This window comes from Equus asinus, chromosome 29, assembly GCF_041296235.1.
Source record: "Equus asinus isolate D_3611 breed Donkey chromosome 29, EquAss-T2T_v2, whole genome shotgun sequence".
NCBI lineage: Eukaryota > Metazoa > Chordata > Mammalia > Perissodactyla > Equidae > Equus > Equus asinus.
In genome coordinates, this window is record NC_091818.1 from 16,038,220 (window position 1) to 16,057,277 (window position 19,058).

Genomic DNA, 19,058 nt, shown 5'->3' on the forward strand with positions numbered 1-19,058 from the left:
ACGATGCCTCCGTGGATGTTTCCTGTGATTGTAGTTTACGGTGACCCTGTGTGAAAGCATCAGGCCAGTTCACTGTTAAAACGTAGAGGAGGTAAATTATAATGTGTTTTGTGTGTAGGTGACGTCCAGGGGAAAGTGCAGGAGTGCAGGGCAGGATGGTGGGGGTGAAGTCTTACTTATTCCTGTTTAGAAAATAATAGAGCCAGTGCTTTCTAGTGTTAGAGTTTATATAATTGCAACTTAGTATATGCTTAATTGAAGGTATGGGTGTAACCCAAATATACATGCTTTTCCTATAACTCAGATTAGCAGTCACACCTAATGCTTTCTGTGTGTCTTCCGTAGATTCTGAATCAACCGACTGAGCAGATCTCTTCCTTTCTTCTGTAGTTTTGTCCTGGTCAGTGAAAGCCTGGACTCTGACAACTTTGGGAGATGCCTGTCCAGCAGTGTCTGTGACTGGAGATGTGGAGCCATGACGCCTTGCACCCCCCTGCTGACCCTGCGAGTAGCTGGGCTCCCTGGGCACTTAGCCTGTCGCCTCTGGGCACCTGGCACTCGCCCGGAGCTCTCCCCTCACAGACTCCTCTTCTCCGTCCAGCTCAGGGGTGTGGGGCTGCCCAGCAGCTGCGATGGGGCTGGAGGGAGTCAGGTTCCTTCCTGGTCCTCACGCTGCTCTCCTGGCAGGTCCGGGGCAGCGCTTAAGCATTCCTGTGCGGTTAGCCTCCGGTATTTTTCTTCTTTTCACGTGGTTTGCTTTACACTCTATTCTTTCCACAATTGTTTGACTCTTTTCAAAGACAGCGTGCAGATAGAGGAAAGAAATTCCTCACTGTGAAGATCAGAATTCTGTTATCTTTGGAATGCAATCTCCTCAGCTCTGGAATTGAGTTCTTTTGGTTGCCGTTGGTCTTTGTAAAGAGTGTGATACTTCTTAAGATTTATGTATAACCAAGTCAATTTTGCTTCAAGATTGTATTCCTTTAGGTAAACCTTTTCAAGGGCACTTTGAATGTTCGGTGCAGATTTAGAATAATCACCTCTCAAGATAGTTATATTGCCTTTCTGGTATTATGCAGCACAAGGTTTTATCAAATGCCCTTTAGTTAGTCTGAAAAGTGTTTTCTTTTACTTCATAACGTTGTGGGTTCCCATTAAATGAGAGTGACAATCTTTAAAGACAAGTTATTTTAAATTATGATTTTGCTTTATTAAATAATATAGAACACCTTTATGGCTTTAGTGGTATATACTTGTATATCTTTAAGTTTTATTTTAGGTGAGTTGAGAAGAATTCTTGACACGGTACAAAATGGCATAATTCCCAAGGCTATTTTTCTTTCAAAAGAAAGAAAGAAAAACGAGGGTCAGTAATCCACCTTATATTTATTTACCTGAGGAAGAAATTGTTTCCTAACACAACTTGCACCAAGAGCTGGAATTTTGTTGCCAATTTTGATGTTTGTGGGTACATACAAAATAGAGACAAGTTTTTGCAGGAATGTCAGATGATTATAATTTTGTCCTAATTGGTGACAGGCCCCTAGGGGACGAAACTGGGGGCTTTGCCTCAAAACATACTCCCTAGACCATTTGGGCTTTCCCTCTCGTTCGGCATCATTGATTTTCAGTAAGAAAGGCCTTTTACTATTATATTGCACGTAAGTGGATGTGCTAATTACATCGTATATGCTATGTTCATTACTCAGCTGTGATATGAAGGATGAAAGTCTTGAAGTTAAATTCTTTGTCCGCATCTCAAGTTGGCTTGACGTGTCCTAGTGTAGAAGATGAGGCAGGAGGGCTGTGGCGATGTGAGATGCTGAGCAGGTCTAACTGAGGAGGTGGGCGTTGCTCCTCTTGCACTCACGTGAACACGTCTGGCCTCAGCTGTCAGACGAGTTTTCTGTTTCCCCTGTCTAGTCTTGTTGACCTGCCGTGTATTTTAGTCTTTTGATAAACAGAGCTGCTGCAATACCTAAATATGAGGACATATTTAAGGAACTGTTAAACAAATTTGAGGAATGAGAGTTTTATCCAGAAAGGCTATAACTTAAAAAAAAGGAGGGATGAGGGGAGAATGTAGCTCCAGGATAATCACATAATCCTTAAATTTTAGAATTTTAAAAATGATTTGGGGTCTTTGAAATGCCTTTTTCTCTCCAAATCTCAAATCGTGGGTTCTCTTTTGCCGCTTCTGCTGGTGACATATTACCTTGTTTTAATAGTTGTTTAGAACAAATGTGACATTGAGATGACCTTCAGGTTAGGGTTGAGCCCAGTGATTTTCGCAGAGGTCTGAGTGTCTGTGGTGGCCCTGCCCCAGCAGGGATCTCACATGTGGCCGGCACAGCTCAGTGTATCACGGTCCTGGGGAATGCAAGTGAATACAGTAAGACAAGGGCTGCGGTGTGTGCCCTGTCCAGGCTTCATTCCCCGGTGTTCAGACACGCCATGTGTGTGTTGGCCCCCTCACCTCTGTCCTAAGATGTCCCCTGATGGAATGAAATAATTCCTTCATGAAGTGTTCTTTGTCCTCAGTGTTCTCTGAATTTTTATAATTCCTCTACCACTGGTTGGCATTTAATTTTGATAATTGGGTATTGTTAGTGAACTTTGCAGGTATCCATGGCTTTCCTCCCAGAATTGACTGACTTTAAAGTCTCAGAGAACGGGGGCCTTATCCTATTCCAAAATGCAATTACTTTCAGACTGAGTGTTAAATTCTTCATTGCCTGGGAGTATGTAACACGCTGTCCTGTTACCTCCAGTCGTTGTTAGTGTGTAATAAGTGTAGAAATGCTTTTATTCATTAGGAGCCTCCCTGTGGGTGTTCTTCCATGTCCTTGACTATTCCCGCCGGCAGGAATCTTCTGGTAGTCTGGGTGAGGCTGTGGCTTTTCTTCGTGCAGTGTGCTTTTCTCCTGTGTGTGGCAAAGAGATGGTTCTGACACCATCACCAGACTTGTTTGGAAAGCTGTTCCAGGTGGAGGGTATCTACAGAGCTTAGAACTCTGCTACTGTGAGGACACATGTGTATAAACATGTGTTTCACAGAGAATGTTGCAAGGAAGGTTAGGTAGTTTTAATTTCGTATTGAGTTGTCAAGCTCAAATTATGGTGGTCGTGGGAATGGTTGTCTTATTTCCACTTAGGAAAGGAAAGCTCCCTGGAGTGGGTGCAGCATCAAGGACTGGTTGGGCAGTGTACGCGCCTCTGAGGTCATCCAGTCCCCGCATCGTTACACAGCAGGCCGTGGCTGCCCACAAAGAGGAAGTGACTTATGCAGTGTCAGGCCACTTAGCCCATAGAGCCATTGAATTGCCCTTTTCTGTGGTTACTGATAGACAGGATGTGTGCCCACTAGATGCCTTTGTCATGAAGGCTCTGGTTTCTTGTTGCATTTACTGTATCTGTGCATCTTTAAAGCTTCACAAACTCGCTTTGCTCCTGTTTTGTCGTGCCCCCACACCCGTCTGATAAGTTTATAGTTACAAGTTTTATTGCTGTTTGAGGTAGCCCATTTCACACTTTAATTACTAGTTGTGTAATTATGTTTTGCATGAGTTCCCATAGAGCTAATTTGTTTCTTTGCTTCTGCACATGATTTTTATCAGAAACTTTACTTTTAAGTATGCTACAGAATAGTAGTAGGAGAGACTGGTTGTATTTGTATGTGTTGGCTTTTCTTAGTGCTTAGATTGTGCTGCTTAATGATTTTTTTCTGAGATACCATGGACCATAATTTCTTAGAGGGAATAAATTGAAGGCACAAGTCCCTTGTAAGGGAAAACTTGATAGGGACGGAGAATTAACCATATATTTAAGAATTAAGAAATCGTATGGCATTAACATATATAATCTCCTTTATATATCTTTCGTAAGGTATCTTGGAGGCTTTATTTTAAAATTTCCCCCAGTTTGAATGTATTTGAAATTGGACAGATGGGCCCAGAGAGAGTCTGGAGTCACATTAGGGATTTTCAGGAAAAATCTAAGTGCCAAACAAATAGGTTAGTAAAGGAATACAAATTGATCTTCGGCTTGAGATAACCAATGACATAGACCAGTGGATGTTTGGGGTGTAGGGCCTGTACCCATGGTTTTGTGTGTTAGACACGAGATTTGGGGAGGGTAGGGACCATTTATAGCTGTAACCCTTGTATCTAGTTCAGTGCCTGCCAGGTCATAGGCACTCCATTAAATATTTGAATCAATGAAGAATGTCCACAGACTCATTAGGGTGGTAAATTGTAGAATATGGATATCTTCAAGACGTTATTAAGTGCTGTGGAGAAATAGGGCAAAAGATAAAGTGGGATTGAAGACTGATGTTATGAAGAGCTCGACGCTACCCGGGAATTTAGATTTGGGTATGATTTCCAAAGTGAAGAGATGACGCTGGCTTTCTGGGAGGGTACACACAAGTGGTAACAAGTTCGAGCGACAAGGGGATCCCATGGGCTGACTAGCTCTTATCTTGGGGTCTGTGAACGTGCATGTATATGCCCTTTACCTCCCTGTCTGTGTTGCTCCCTTCCCTGCTGAAAGTCTTTCCTAAAAACTGGTGCATGTTCCTTGCCTGCAGAGATGGCTGTGGTGCTAGGACTCAGGAGCGCTGTCTGGTCTTTGGCAAACCTTTTGAAGATACCATCATAGATCCTCCCTTGGCTGATGGTAGGAGTGTCTGGGAGGAGAAGGGAGCCCCACCTCTGGCGTCCGCAGTCGTGAGGAGACCTTGGGAACTGGCCCCTCCACCCTCCCGAGTGGCTGTGGTCTGAGCCACACTTGAAGCACAGCTGTCTGGTGTCCACTGCCTTGGGGCCGCACTTGTGATGTTGTGGTGCTGTGGAACTCTGAGCCGGACCCCCCGCAGCGCAGAGTGTTCTGGATTTGAGTGTAGGGGCCAGGGGGTCCAGCTGGGGAAGTGTGTGCCCAGGCTTCCCAGGAGGAAATCCGAGGTAGGTGCGAGCTCTCTGTCAGAATCCACTCTTTCCTCACGGGCTCCCCGCCTGTGTTGGGTTAGGCGTAGTCCTTCTGAGCCAGTCGTGTTTAGTATTGCCAGGTCTAGGGAGTTAATCATGTGTTTTTAAGCAATTGCAGATAATTTCTTGAAGAAAAACTGGGAGGTGATTTTGGATTAAGTGATATGAGGGGGAGTGGAGAGCAGCTGTGGGGTCAAGTGTCTGTTGGTTTGTTCCAGAATTCTGAGCTTTTTAGAGCTTATCATATTTCCGTGAGGTTTTCTTTCCAGGTCAGAGAAACTCCTTTCGGTCTGAGCCGGCCTCTCTTGTTTGCTAGTTGGAGAGTGAATATGAAGGGTTGGTGCTTCTTTGGTTGGGCTGGATAAGTAACCTCAGGAGTCTCTTAGGTGCTTATTTCTTTCGTAAATACTAGGAAAACATTCAACATTTTAGTCAGCTTTAAGAGATCTCACACAAGAGTAGTTACTGTCTGGACATCACGTGAGCTGCGGGCTGCCGAGGCCCCAGGTGGCCCGCCGCCCTGAGTCGTCTGAGTTCCTACTTTAACCTTCACCGATTGTTTTTCCTACAGCTTTGAATCCAGCACTGCCCGGTGCATGACTGGAATGAAACGCTTCTTAAATCTGTATTTCTTTGATGGGTACCATGGAATAAAGCATTACTTCCTCATACTGAAGTTAGGTATTATATGGGTTAATACTGGTGGCGGAAGTTAATATTGATGGGTGATATATATTCATTATTCTTTTTTTGCATTCTAAGCAAAAAAAATTAAATTAAAAAAAGAACTTTATCTTGATCAATTTTTCTCTTCCAAATTTGTCCCCTTGACAGACATGTTTGATCCCCCTGCAAGAGGCAATGTGTCAAAAAACGGCATAGCACGAGTTTAGAAGCCGGAGTGATATCTGAGCTGAAAGTCTCTTTCCTCTTCAACGTTAATTACACGTGTGATGATCTCAGACAGGTTAAATTTCCTGTTCCTTAGTCCTCTCAGCGACAGATGGAGCTGAAAACATTCACCTTTTGTTATTTTCATTTATTTTTTTACACATTATTTCTACAACATGGTGCTTTGTTCTTTGTTCTATGCTAAAAAAAAGCAAAAGGTGATCATTGTGAAAACAGTCACGTGTAGATGTGAGTGGCTGGCAGTTAGTGCCCACCGCTGGCCCTTTGTGGAGTAAGAGTGAAGGAGTGGGATGGATCAGGAGGAGAGCACAGTGCCAGGTGTCTGCTTTCACGGTGCTCGTGGTGGCAGAGCTTGTAAGTAGAGACTTTGAGCTCTGGAGCAGAATATCTTGTAGGTCCATATTGTCTTTTAGGGACCGAGGCCTGATATATTGCATATATTTTCCCTTCCTTTAGTTTGCTGTCTACTGGCTCCTCAAGTCACAGTACCACCCACCCCCACCCCCTTGCATGTTCTTGCCTTCACCAGGGCAAGAGTGGGGAGGCTCGGGCGGCCAGTGAGCTTTTGTCCTGCCCTCCTTTTCCTGGGTTATAGGCAGGTCTGTCTAGGCTTAAACTCTCTTCTGCCTGGCATTCTAGGCCAGCGATGCTGGGGACTCACGTCTGGGGGTGAGAATGAAGGTGTCTGTACTGGAATTTGGGTTCCTTTTCATTGCAAGGCAACGGTATCTGATGTCTTCATTGCCCACCTCTAAGACCTTGTCTGGAATGTCAGCTAGAATAATCACACAGTGGTCCCCACACCAGCTCTGGGAGTCAGAGGATAAAGGGTGGATGAGCGGCGTTGATCCTGACACGGCCCAGCACGTCCGCGGCATTTCTTTTGGCGGTTTGGAGAGTACAAGTCTGTGTTTGTTGATTATAGTCTCTGAGAAACTCTTGCTTAATTTTTTTCTTTTATCCAATAGGGTGGTTATTTTCATTTATTTTTTTTACACATTATTTCTACAACATGGTGCTTTGTTCTTTGTTCTATGCTAAAAAAAGGAAAAGATGGTCCCTGCCTTTGGGGATAACAAAACAGCACACGTATACAAGGAAATAGGCTATTAAGTGATAAATATGTGTTCTAGCTAAATACTTTGGGATTGAAGTACATTTTACAAAGGAAGTGGTTTTTGATCTAGGTTTGGAAAGGTATATACAATCTGGGTAGTTGGAGCTGTAGGGAGGAATGTGTTCCAGATGTGTGGAAGAGAAGGAACGAAAACATTGGGATTAATTAATTCATCGAACCCATATCTATTGAGTGTCTCTTCTGTCTCAGGCCCAATTCTGGGTCCTTGGGGTTTATCAGTGAATAGAACGGTTGACGACCCAGATACGGTAAGGCAACGCTGAGGCCTGTCTGGAGGACCGAAGGACTGTGATGGGAGCCATGGAAAGCCAGGGAAGGCACCCTTAGGAAGAGGGTTGTGTGCTTCACCAAGGATGTTGGATGTTGACCTTTAGAATGTAGTGAGTCACTGAAAATGACTCATGTCACAGGATGGTGACATGATGAAATGGTATTTTGTGAAGATAGGTACGGTAGCAAGATGCAGGACAGGATTTAGAAATAGGAGTCTAGAGGCAGTGAGATGAGTAGAAGGTACTTACATTATTGAGAACAGAGGTGAAGGGAAGGAGAAGGAAGAAATGAATTCACTAGTTATTTAAGGTGATAAAATTTAAAAATCATACATATGTATTTGTTATGGAAAATCAGAAAATATAGACAAGGACTGTCATTGTGTCTAACAGTTCTTGCCTCTTGTCTAAGCCTATAGGTAGCAGTGTCTTCAGCTAAAGATGAGGTGGTACCTTATGTAGTATTCTGTGCACATCCTTTAAATTGCAGTGTAGTACTTCCCTGATTGGATGTCTCAACCACTTGCTTGTGTTGGATGTTTCCTGTTCTGTATTATTGTTTATTAAAACATCTGATTTAGTATATACATCTTGACCTTGTATGTGCACATTTTAAATTCCTGGGTCAATGTGTATGTTCAGTTTAAGCATTTTGATTCATGGGACCAGATTCCACCTCCCCACACGTGGCCCCCGCCCATCAAAATGTGTGTGACAAGAACTCAGGAGCAGCATCTGAGAATGCTGGCTTCGCGTACTCTCATGAACCTGGGGTCACTAGACTTGTTTAAATTAATCTGTTTTCCCAATTTGCTATGAAAAACTCCAACAGTGGTTGAGAGAGTCCTGCAAACTACAGCTGTGTCAGTTGACCTGTGGTTGGATTTGGTGGGTGGGAGGTAGGTAGGAGAGGGGAGGCCCATGATGACATAGCCCTGAAGTAGGTCCCTGCTTCGTCTCTGCTGTGGGCTGTGTCTCTGCCAGTGCTGTCTCTCTCCACATTCCAGCTCCTGCCCTGAAGGCCTCCGTGGGTGCAGCTGCTGCCACAGCACTCCTGCCCTGGGCTCTGGGGCTGCCTCTCTCTCTATTCCTCAGCAGGGGCAGGGGCGTGGCTTCCTGCTACTGCTCATCTGTGGGTTGTCCCTGCCCCGCCTCTATCCTGGTCTGGAGTAGCAACCCTTACATCTTTGTAACCAATTCTCTACGTTAATTTCCCTCTGTTTAAAATACTTGGGATGATCTGTATTTTCCTGGTTGCGCTCTGAATGGTAGATATTCATTCACATATATATAATATGGTATTTTAAAGTAAGTAGGAGGGCTGACCCGATGGCACCGCCGTTAAGTTCGCACGTTCCGCTTCTCGGCGGCCTGGGGCTCACCGTTTCGGATTCCAGAGTGTGGACATGGCACCGCTTGGCACGTCTTGCTGTGGTAGGCATCCCATGTATAAAGTAGAGGAAGATGGGCATGGATGTTAGCTCAGGGCTAGTCTTCCTCAGCAAAAAAGAGGAGGACTGGCAGTAGTTAGCTCAGGGCTAGTCTTCCTCAAAAAAAAAAAAAAGTAGGAGACAGCCTGACACTGTCTAAACACTTCAGTGCACACTGCCTAAGAATAAGGATGCTCCCTGACATAGCCACAAAACTGTCATCATACCTGGGAAACTAAGAATAATTCTCTAGTGCCGTCTAACATCAAGTCCATATTTAATCTTCCCTGGACTGTTGCCAAGATGTCTTTTACAGTGATTTTTAATTTTAATTTTTAAATTTTTTTTACCTCAACAAGGATTCAATCAAGACTTGAAGTTTGAATTTGGTATGCCTCCTTAGTCTCTTTGATCTAGAAGAGTCATCTGTTGTTGGATTTTTAAAAAATGACAGTCTTTTAACATTTTTCTCTTGAAAAATTTCTAAAATCACAGAATAGTAAATTGAACCCTTTATTTAGATTCACCAATTTTTAACATTTCGCTGCATTTGCTTTCTTCCTGTCTCTGTATACACATAAGTAGTAATACTAATTTCTTTTTTTGTGCTGAGCCATTTGAGATTAAACTACAGACACTATGACACATCTTAACCAGAAGTATTTCTGCATTCATCCTCTAAAAACAAGATTTTTTTTTTTAATATAACCTCTGTCTAATGATCACATTCAAGAAATTTCTCAGTTATACAATTCTGTCACCTAATACGACAGATTGCTTCACTTGTCCTGGTGCTGTCCTTTCCACATTTTTTCTCTCCAGATGGGGATCCACTCTAGGATCAAACCTTGCACTTACGTATCAAACGACATGGACTTTTTAAAAAAGAGATCAATACAGTTGTGTTGTTCAAAGTGTCACCTTCCACATTTGTCTGATTGCTTCCGTGTGGGGTCATTCAACTTGGTTCTCTATTCCTTGTGTTCATGCTAAAGAAGTAGTTGAGTTTATGACTTGATTAGTGTACATCACAGGAGGATGGCGCTGCCAGTAGGAATGAAGACAGGAAGTTTGTCTTCAAACTTCAAACTCAAGAAGTTTGTCTTTGGGGAAGATAAGGCATATAAGCTTAATAAATTGGAATCAAAATAGGACTTGATGAAAACATTGTCCTATCATCAGTTATTCCCACATGGATGTCCTTTCTTGGCAAGCTTTTAAAGCAAGCTCCTTGGGGGCTTGGCCAGCTCCCAGTGGGATGTGCAGTGACAGGCGGGTGTTTGAGCCTGCAGTGTTCCGAGGGCTCTGGTCTAGAGATGTGGGTTTTGCAACCCTCTGCACAGAGTTTAGATTTGAAACAGCTCTGAGAAAGAGACTGTAACTGACAGTCAACACTGAAATTTACCTATATGGTTATCTCAGGAGATAAATATATGTGTGTGTTCATGGTAACCATTTTTAAGATGTAGTAACTAGCATGTGTTTGATTTAAGGTGTGTGGGTGAAAGCATTAAGCTCATGAATTGATGAGCTCAGACATAATACATAATAATACGTGGAAGAAATGCAAAGTATTTCAGCATCCCCCCTCGCCCATTCTAAATCACAGGCTTTGAGTTCTCGAGCTTCGGTGATCCTTGAGCCTCAGGATCACGCGGACGGCTTGTTGAAACACAAGCTGCTGGGCCTGCCTTCAGAGGTTTGGATTCAGCAGGACCAGAGTGGAGCCCGGGCGTTAGAATTTCTGACTGATTCTCAGGTGATGCTGATGCTGGGGTGAAATCACACTTTGAAAACCACTGCTTTAAATCATGGGTAAGATTAGAGCATGTAAGATTTAGGCGAGTGGTTTTTCAAACGATGCTTTTTAACAGTCAAAACCTTTTTATTAAAAAAATATTTTATGTACCTCCCTATCTTGCAAACTGTAGAGAGACTGGGAGGAGGGGCTGTAGTGAGAAGAGGACCATCCGTGTGGGTTTGAGAAAGGGCTGGGAAATGACTCAGCAGACCCAGGGTGGAGACCTGGCTGACCACATTTGTTAGTTGTGACTGCTTGTCAGCAGTTAGTGCTCTCTGAGTCTGTTTTCTCATCTGAAAATAGGGATTATAAACCCTCCCACCACATTAGATAATGCACGTGACCGCATTTCTAAAATTGTAAAACCCAAAGCAGATATAACTGGTCGTGACTATAGTTCCCATTCTTGCTTTGGCTCTGTCCCAAGCCAGCTGTGTGATAACGTGACCTCTCTGTGGTCACAAAAGTGACGTCAGAGGTAGAGGGCAGTAATGGGCCAGTAGGCTCACGTGTGACCCTGTGAGAGATTATGTGCTAGTTCTGATTAAACCAAATGCAGAAACTTATTTCCTTGAGGTTGGACTTCACCTTTGGTTTCATGCTGGCTTTTTCTTTTTCGATTGACGTGTTACGTGAAGCCGTCCACTCTTTCAGGGAGGCGGCGGGTTTGTCGTTTGCTCTGTGCTATGTTGTGATGGTGAGGTGGTGGTGTGGCTGTCGGGTGTGGCCAGGGATGGAAAAGTGGGGGGCAGAGGAGTTCACTTACCATTAAATATTAGTCAGTCCCCCATGGTGATAGAGGTGGCTATTTTATTTTGAACATCAGCTATGATTTCTGACATCTATGTTTTCTGCCTTTATTGAGAGGGCAACACAAAAAATCTGTTTAATGTTCAATAGTGTTACTGCAACAAGATTGGAAATGGGTCCTATGGTTTTAATTTAGACTAAAAGATAGGCAATTTTGAAATGGAACTGATTAAAGAGGGGAAAGTCAAAATTGCACGTATTGCCTCTTTCTTGAAAAACTAGTGATTCATTTTTTTAAAAAAGAACTTTAGAACATATTTTAAAAATGTTTTAAGTAAATTGGAGAGCTATTTCCCAAGAGAATCTAGACTGAGGCATAATTTCTGTTAATTCTGCGCTTCTGTTGACTTTAAAAATGAAATGTTTCCCATTGGTTATCTGATTTACAGTGACCTCATTTGTCTTGGCAACATAATTATCCTTGGCTAATAGGATTGACGGATGCTAGACTTTAAGCTCTGTGCCATGCCTATTATTTTCAGGAACTTTTCAAACTGTTTCTCGTCTTTTTGTTTCTTAGCATCATGTGTGTGCGTAGTGAGGTAATACAATAAGGATGCTATGAACAAGGGCAGCACCTGCTCCTGGAGAGGTTACCTTGCCAGCTCTTGAGCCCAATTCTTTTGATATTTACCTCCATATTTCTGAGTAAATTACTTATATTATTTCTTATTATGTTTTGTTTTGTTTGTCGTCATTTTTTGACCTAACATGGAAGATTTGATCCTATATCGCTGCCCCGTGTGTACTTTGCCCCCACTCTCTCACAGCCACTGCTTGAGTTTCTCTCTGTCATACACCACACACTTTTTAGACCTCTGTCCCCCAAAAGTAGTTATAATTTTGTTTAAATATTCCATGTTCACATTATTTTCATTATTAAAAGCTGCTCACAGCAGAACCACGTATGAAAGATAGCTGGATTACTTTTTCTTTCCTTCACAACTTTTGTGTTTTCTGTGGAATGAATGACGATTTTTCCTTTGGTTGATCTTCTGCGAATTGACAGCCTGCTCCACCCCAGCTCTGCCGGTTGTTACAGTAGCATCTTGGTGTGATCTTCTGCGAATTGACAGCCTGCTCCACCCCAGCTCTGCCAGTTGTTACAGTAGCACTTGGTGTGATCTTCTGCGAATTGACAGCCTGTTCCACCCCAGCTCTGCCAGCTGTTACAGTAGCATCTTGGTGTGTTTAGTTATGTTGGATACTATTTCTGCTGCTTCTTGAAGGCATCTCATTTGGAGCTTCTGGCCTGTTCCAGTCTGGACTGGTCACCTTCCTTCCACAGCTGGAGCAGAGCTGACATCCTGGGATCAACCTTACCATCATCCTGAGAGTTCTCTTCTGTGTAATGTCCCCTATTTTTCATGCCGTCCTCATTCATGGTTTATTTCCTTGTCTTGTTGGAACACACTTTCCAGCACTTCCTTGAGAAAGCTGCAGAGAGGGTAATTTTTTGGAGACATTGCAGTTCTAAAAAGATCTTTTTTCTACCTTCACATTTTCCTGATAGTTGGGTGAGGTATAGAATTTTAAGTTGGGGACCATTTCTCTTAGGAATTTTGAAGTCAGTTTTCTGTTATCTGGATTCCAGTGTTGCTCTTGAGAATTCAAACCCCTTCTGATTCCTTATCCCTTCCTTGTGGTAACTTGTGTTCTGCTTTCTGGAAGTTCTTTTTTTCAATCTTCTGTTTGTCTTCTGTGGTCTGATGTGCCTTAGTGTGTGTCTGTTTTCATAATTTTGTTGGGTTCTCTATGGCCCTTTTCAATGTGGAAACACATATCATTCTGGGGAATTAAGTTGAAATAGTTTGTCAGTTTTCCCAGTTCTCTTTTCCCAGAACTCATATTATTCAGCTACTTGACTGGTCTTCTATTTTATTACTCTTTCTCTTTTATCTTCCATCGTTGTCTTTTTTCTTTAACTTCTGGGGAGATTTCTTCAGCTTCTCTATTGGGTTTTCACTTTTACTATTTTTACCTTCTAAGAGCTCTTTGTTTGTTTTCCCCCTTCCTCTTTCCCTCCCTTCTCATCTTCCTCTGCCACCTGGATGTACCATCATCTCTGAACTCTCTCTGGGTATCAGTGATGGATTTTTGACAGCATCTTCTTTTTATACAGCCTCTGTTTCTCTCAAGTTGTGTTTTCTGTTTGCTTTGGTCGGAGTTTGTGGTTTAGTTATTGGCTCTGATTCGAGGGATGCTAACAGTAACAGAGAGCGCAGGGTGCAGGCAAGGGCTCAAAACTATGAGCTGCACGAAAGGCTCGCCTGTAGACCAGATTCCTCTGGCCTTTTCTCCTTAGGTGGTCAAGCCCAGGGAAGGGTCTCTAGCCTCTTGCCTGGGTGGCAGAAGCCCAGCTGCCAGCACTCTGGGAGCAAGTGGAAGCAGAGAGCTGGATTTCTCAGCATGCGGTACCTAAATGCTCGTTTATCTCCCCCCATTTTAAGAACCTCTGCAGTTGCTCTGCCTCGATTCCCCAGTTCAGACTCCTGTCTTACCCTCTCTGGAGAGGAAGCTGCCAGAGAACCACTGGGGCACGTGTGTGCTGTGTGGAGTCAGGAGGGAAAGTGGGCCATGACTTCTGAGTAAACAGACGTTCAGCCAATCCTGCTATTTTTCCTCCCAACTTCATTCCTCTGTTCCGAAGTACTGGGTTCCCTCTAATTCCAGAGGCTCATAAGCTCTCCAGAGGAAGCCCTGCTGCTTCCTGGTTTCCCCACAGTCAGCTTGGGGTTCACCTCTCAGTTCTGCTACATGTGTTATGTTGCTCTCGGTTCTCACTGTTCTCTTTGTCTTTGTGGGAATATAGCTTGAAAAAAAAAGCATTTATTCTAGTTTCAGTGGGCTTTCAGGAGGGAGGCAGAATAAACGTGTGTCTGTTTGATCTGAGTTTTCCCTTCTGTTTTTGTCCTCCAGCCACTTTCGTGTTCACAGTTTTCTGAATAAACTCTGCCGCTCCGCCGTGCCTGTTCATGCCCTTCCTTCTGCTCCAAACATTCTCCAAGGCCTGCCTTCCTCCAGTTTACGCAGTCTCCTTGTCATGAACCTTTCCTGAATCTTTCCAAGTGAAAGTAATCTTTTCCTCCTCTGAGCTCATAAAGCAGTTTTATGTCTATTTTTCTTATGACACATGGTCCACCTCTTTTTAACAATGTGTTTATGAATTCTCTGATAAATTTTAATTTCTCACAGTGGGCAGTGATTGTTGCTTTGCCCTCATTCAGTGCTTTGCATATAGTAAATACTCAACGTTTTGATTGACATGGATTTTCAGTTCTCTTTTTCTAGTCTTATGTTTACACGTATATTCTCATTTGAAAATTTGATGGAATAGAGACCATTGCTGTAGCCCTGGGTGCAAGCGCAGGGCACTGTTTCTCATTGCAGATACTTTTCTTGAAACTTGCGTGGGCATAAAATATGCATGGGCTGTGTATTACAGAGGTCACAACTCACAAAAGCTCATTATCTTGTTGCATAATGTCGTGGTGCTCTTTATGGGGTATGAGAGGTCTCTTGAAGGTGGGCTAGGAGTCCGTCTTTCATTAGGACTTTACTGTTTCTCTTACTGCATCCTGGAATAGAGTGGGCATCAGCCTTCCTTGCAACCGGCATCTTATCAAATCGCCTGTGCCGTCATTCTCAGCTGGTCTTAGAAATGTTCCCTCCACCTCTTTTCCTTCAGCATCAGGCCAGGTCCCACCTCTGTTCTTAGTCTGGGTGAGAAGCAGTGCTTTCTCGCGTGGGTTTGTCTCCAGATCTCTTCTCTGGCGGGGAGCCAGCCTTGGGAGCCTCGGCTGGCCGGGACATGGGCTTCCAGTAGCCCTGTCTGCAGCCACTTGATGGATGAACTTACTTTCTTGCCTCACGTGTGATGGATTTTTGGTTGTCATAACATCAGATTATTGTTAGTGTTCAAATCTTTGGTTATTTTAAATGTACACATCCTAAGAGTGTTGTGTGTCACGTTTGCTTTTTAACCCAATGACTGGTATACTTATTGTGGAATTAGTGTTTATTGGCATTTTAAAAAGCGGCTTATCACAACTTTTTGTTCATTTATATTTCTAAGTTTCTATAGCCAGGACGGCCATGATTTCCACTATTATTATTTCAGACTTTCTAGTGTAAACTACCACAAAGTGGAGTCAACAAATATGTTCTAACTTTTTTTAGAAAACAGATTTCCCTGACGGGTTCTTGACCATTCCCTTGAGAACGCAGCAAGTCCTCTGTTTATTGAGAGACACTTGTGTTGATAAAAGCTGCCAGTTAAAATCTCCTGAGAGACTACTATTCTCAGGAGTTGTACTTCTCAGTGGCAAAAATATCCTGCCTGGTTTTTACACTCTTGTGGGAGGAGGTCGTTTTCATGTGCCCAGCTCAGGTCGGATTTGTTCAGTGCAGCGTGCTCCGCTGGGGTTAGTGGTGATTGCCTTCTCTGCTCCTTCTCTCCAAATACTCGTTTCCATTCAGCTTGTATGATGGCATGGCATTTCATAATCGCCAGCCTGATAATTGCTCCGATGTGGTGTTGTCATGGCTACTTGGCAAAGCTGACCGTTGAATCAGGACCCCTTTGAAGCAAGAGTCAACAACTGAATCTCAGAATCGGACAAGCCTTGATCCGATGGTTGAACAAGTATGAGCCAAATTTATAGAGTATTTCAGGGAGGGGGGAGTGCTCAGCAGTATCAAATTCTGCTGATAGACCAAGGAAGATGAGTCTTGAGAACGGACCATTACATTAAGCAACATGGAGGCTGTTGGGACCTTGATGGACATTTTTGGAGTGTCATGGGGGAAGAAGCCTGACGGAATGAAGTTATGGGAGAAGAATCTGAAACAACAAATCTTTAAAAAATTTTGCTGTAAAGAGAATCAGAGAATTGGTGTAGTAACCAGAGGGTAAAGTAGGGTCAACAGAAAGTTTTGTACTATTATTTTAGTGTGTGTAAAAATAAAATATTAACAGCTTTTAAAGGCTCAAAGTTGACATCTGGGTCCTATTTTCCATACTATTGTGGTTTTCAGGAACATTAACAGTGAGGCTGGAGATAGAGCTTTAACCTGTCTTGGGGGTGTTCTGGTCAGGAGAAGCTTGCAGAAGACAGTGATGGAGGAGCTTGATGGGAAGGGTGAGCCTGGAGGGTAAGGTGGGCTCCAGGCCTGGGGGGCACTGGGCATGGTGGGGAGGGAGCACAGTTACGCAGGGCTTAGTACAGGCTGTGAAAGGGGAAGTGGCGGGAGAAAGGCCGGAACAGAGCAGGTTCTGAAGTATAGAGTTAAGAGGTTGAGAAGATCTTTAGGAGGGACTTTATTTCAAAGGCGTAGCTCCAATTATATAAAGCCTATAGGTTATGATCTCATATGGGGAGAGTGAGGAGGATCAGGAAGCTTAAAAAACAGTTTATTATAAGCCGCATTTTAGAGGTCGGTCTGCTTCTGTGTCTATAAAAGTGTTCTAGAAATGAAAGTTGATACTTAAGTTGGTGAGGTCTGCCTACAGCTTGCTTGGGGGGAAGAGGAGGGCAGGATGGAGCTATTCCACGTGCCTCGGGGATGCTGGTTAGCGGATACCTTTTCTTGATTCAGCCCCAGGAGATTAATTATTCCTGATTTCCCTTGGAGAGTTAATACAATTTGGTACGGAACTGAAGGAGTAGAGTTTATTTCGGGACTTTGTTCTTTCATGGCTCAGAAAATCTAGAACATGGCAAAATCTGGAGCATTGCTGGAATCACAGCTGCAGGCTTCCTAAGGATTCTCTGGATGATGCAATCAGGGAATCATGCAGAGCAAGGCCCCGTGAATGAAGGGGATGCCAAACAGTGTGTGTTTTACACACTTACTCTCTGTGTTCTGGAGGAACAATTGATTTGAGTACTGAATCTGCTTTTAAAGAAGTCCAGGTGGATGAGGATGCTGAGCGACTGTAGGTTATTTGCATAGTAGTTGTTCTGGTAATGTTAATAACTTAGAGAATTGGGGTCTGAGCTGTTTTCTGTGCTGGTTAAAAAGTGTGTTTTTGTGCCTGTTCCATTTGAGTGACTCTTAGGCGTGGATCTGATGGAGAGTCTCTTAGAGAGCTTCTCAGGTGTGGGTTCCTAGCCCCACCCCTGGAGAGCTTCTCAGCTATGGACTCCTGGCCTGCCCGGCAAGGTATGGGTCAGGAGGTCAGGCTAGGGTCCAGGAATCTGTGTCCTAGCTCTCATTAACCTTTGGCCTCCTCCTTCCTAGCCTTTCCTTTAAGAAAGAACTGTACCAAACCCATCACTGTTTAGATTGGAAAAAGGGAGTGTTAACTTGAATTGAACTTTTTATTAGTAATTCTATGTTGTGGATAATTCAGTAGCTAATGGCAAAAGATACAATTTAGTGAGTTTTTATTTGAGTATACAAATGAGAATGATTGTAGAAGTTTGCAAACAACTATGTTCTCTCTTCAAGTAATTTAAAAACAGTTTTATGTTACAGTGTGTCTGTGTGTATGTGTGGATATGTGTGTATATATACACGGATGTGCATGTGTGCGTACGCACACACCCTGTATAGAAGTGTGTAAGATTTAAAATGAAGTCCTTTGTCTTCCTTCTCCCCCACCCCCACTCCCCAGAGAGAACCACTGCAAATTTGGATGTGTATTTTTTGAGACATTTTTATATGCATGTATACAAGCGCATGTAACTTTGTCTTTACAATAATAGGCCACACGCTTGTTCTGGGCTTGCTTTGTTTGCTTGTGGTCTTGTCAACATTATTCTGTGGCAGGATATGTGGACCTGTTTGTAGCGGTTACTTTGAGCCGCCAGGGCCTGCAACCTCGTTTTGTTCAGATAGGCTGTGACATGAGTTTTTCAGACATCCAGTATATGTTGCTTGCTTATTAGAATATCTCTATGAATTGGCCCGAGAGGATTAATAGAGATTTCATATTGGACAGTAGGACACCCAGCGTACTTTAGAGACATCAATATTTCTTGCGCAGAGAGTTTTGCTGGTTTCTTTCTGCAGTTCCTCTCATAATAGCACATCAGCATCTGGGCCAAAGGAAAGTATGCAGTACTGACTCCATCATAGAAGAAAACGAACATTGACTCAACAGCACAGAGAGGGAGCTGCTTGAATTTTTAATCAATTGCAATATTGTTGATGCAGTCGATTCTTTTTTATGGGTCGGAAGTTATCCCAGTTTAAATTGTTGCATTCCCTTTTGGTGATGCTAACTTGCTGTTGTCGATGCTTCTCTACTTTCATACAGGATCCAAACTACTGGGTACAGGTGCATCGACTGGAACATGGAGATGGAGGAATATTAGACCTGGACGACATCCTCTGTGACGTAGCAGATGATAAAGACAGAGTGAGTTCAAGTCCAGGGGAAGCTGCTCTGAGTGCATTTTGTGAAGCCTGGGGAGGGAGAGGGTGGGGGGAGTATTTTCCTTCCTGTTATAGATACACACATTTTAAAGAATGTTTGGGCCACTCACTCAGGGCCTTTACTTTTCTGAACCTCAGGGTATAATGATTTTCTTGATACCTGGCATAGAAAGCTAAGTTTTGGAATTTTAAAATTGCAACTTTTTAAACGGCAATACCTTTAAAAGCTTTCCATGCCATTTCTCTCCCCTTATTAAGTTAACCAAACGTAACATCTTTCTTGACAACTCAGATCTGTCATTGTGATCACCTTGTATGTTCAGTGTG

At 43.3% G+C, this 19,058-nt stretch overlaps 1 protein-coding gene across 29 annotated transcripts in view; it reads left to right on the plus strand.

Moving 5' to 3' along the window:
* The window catches only part of PARD3 (par-3 family cell polarity regulator), a 612,530-nt gene that overhangs the window by 90,849 nt on the left and 502,623 nt on the right, over positions 1-19,058 (plus strand). For all 29 annotated transcript variants that reach the window (XM_070501262.1, XM_070501252.1, XM_070501261.1 and 26 more), the window contains exon 2: positions 18,613-18,714. In XM_070501262.1, the coding sequence (XP_070357363.1) occupies positions 18,613-18,714 (102 nt within the window). The remainder of the gene's footprint in view (positions 1-18,612; positions 18,715-19,058) is intronic.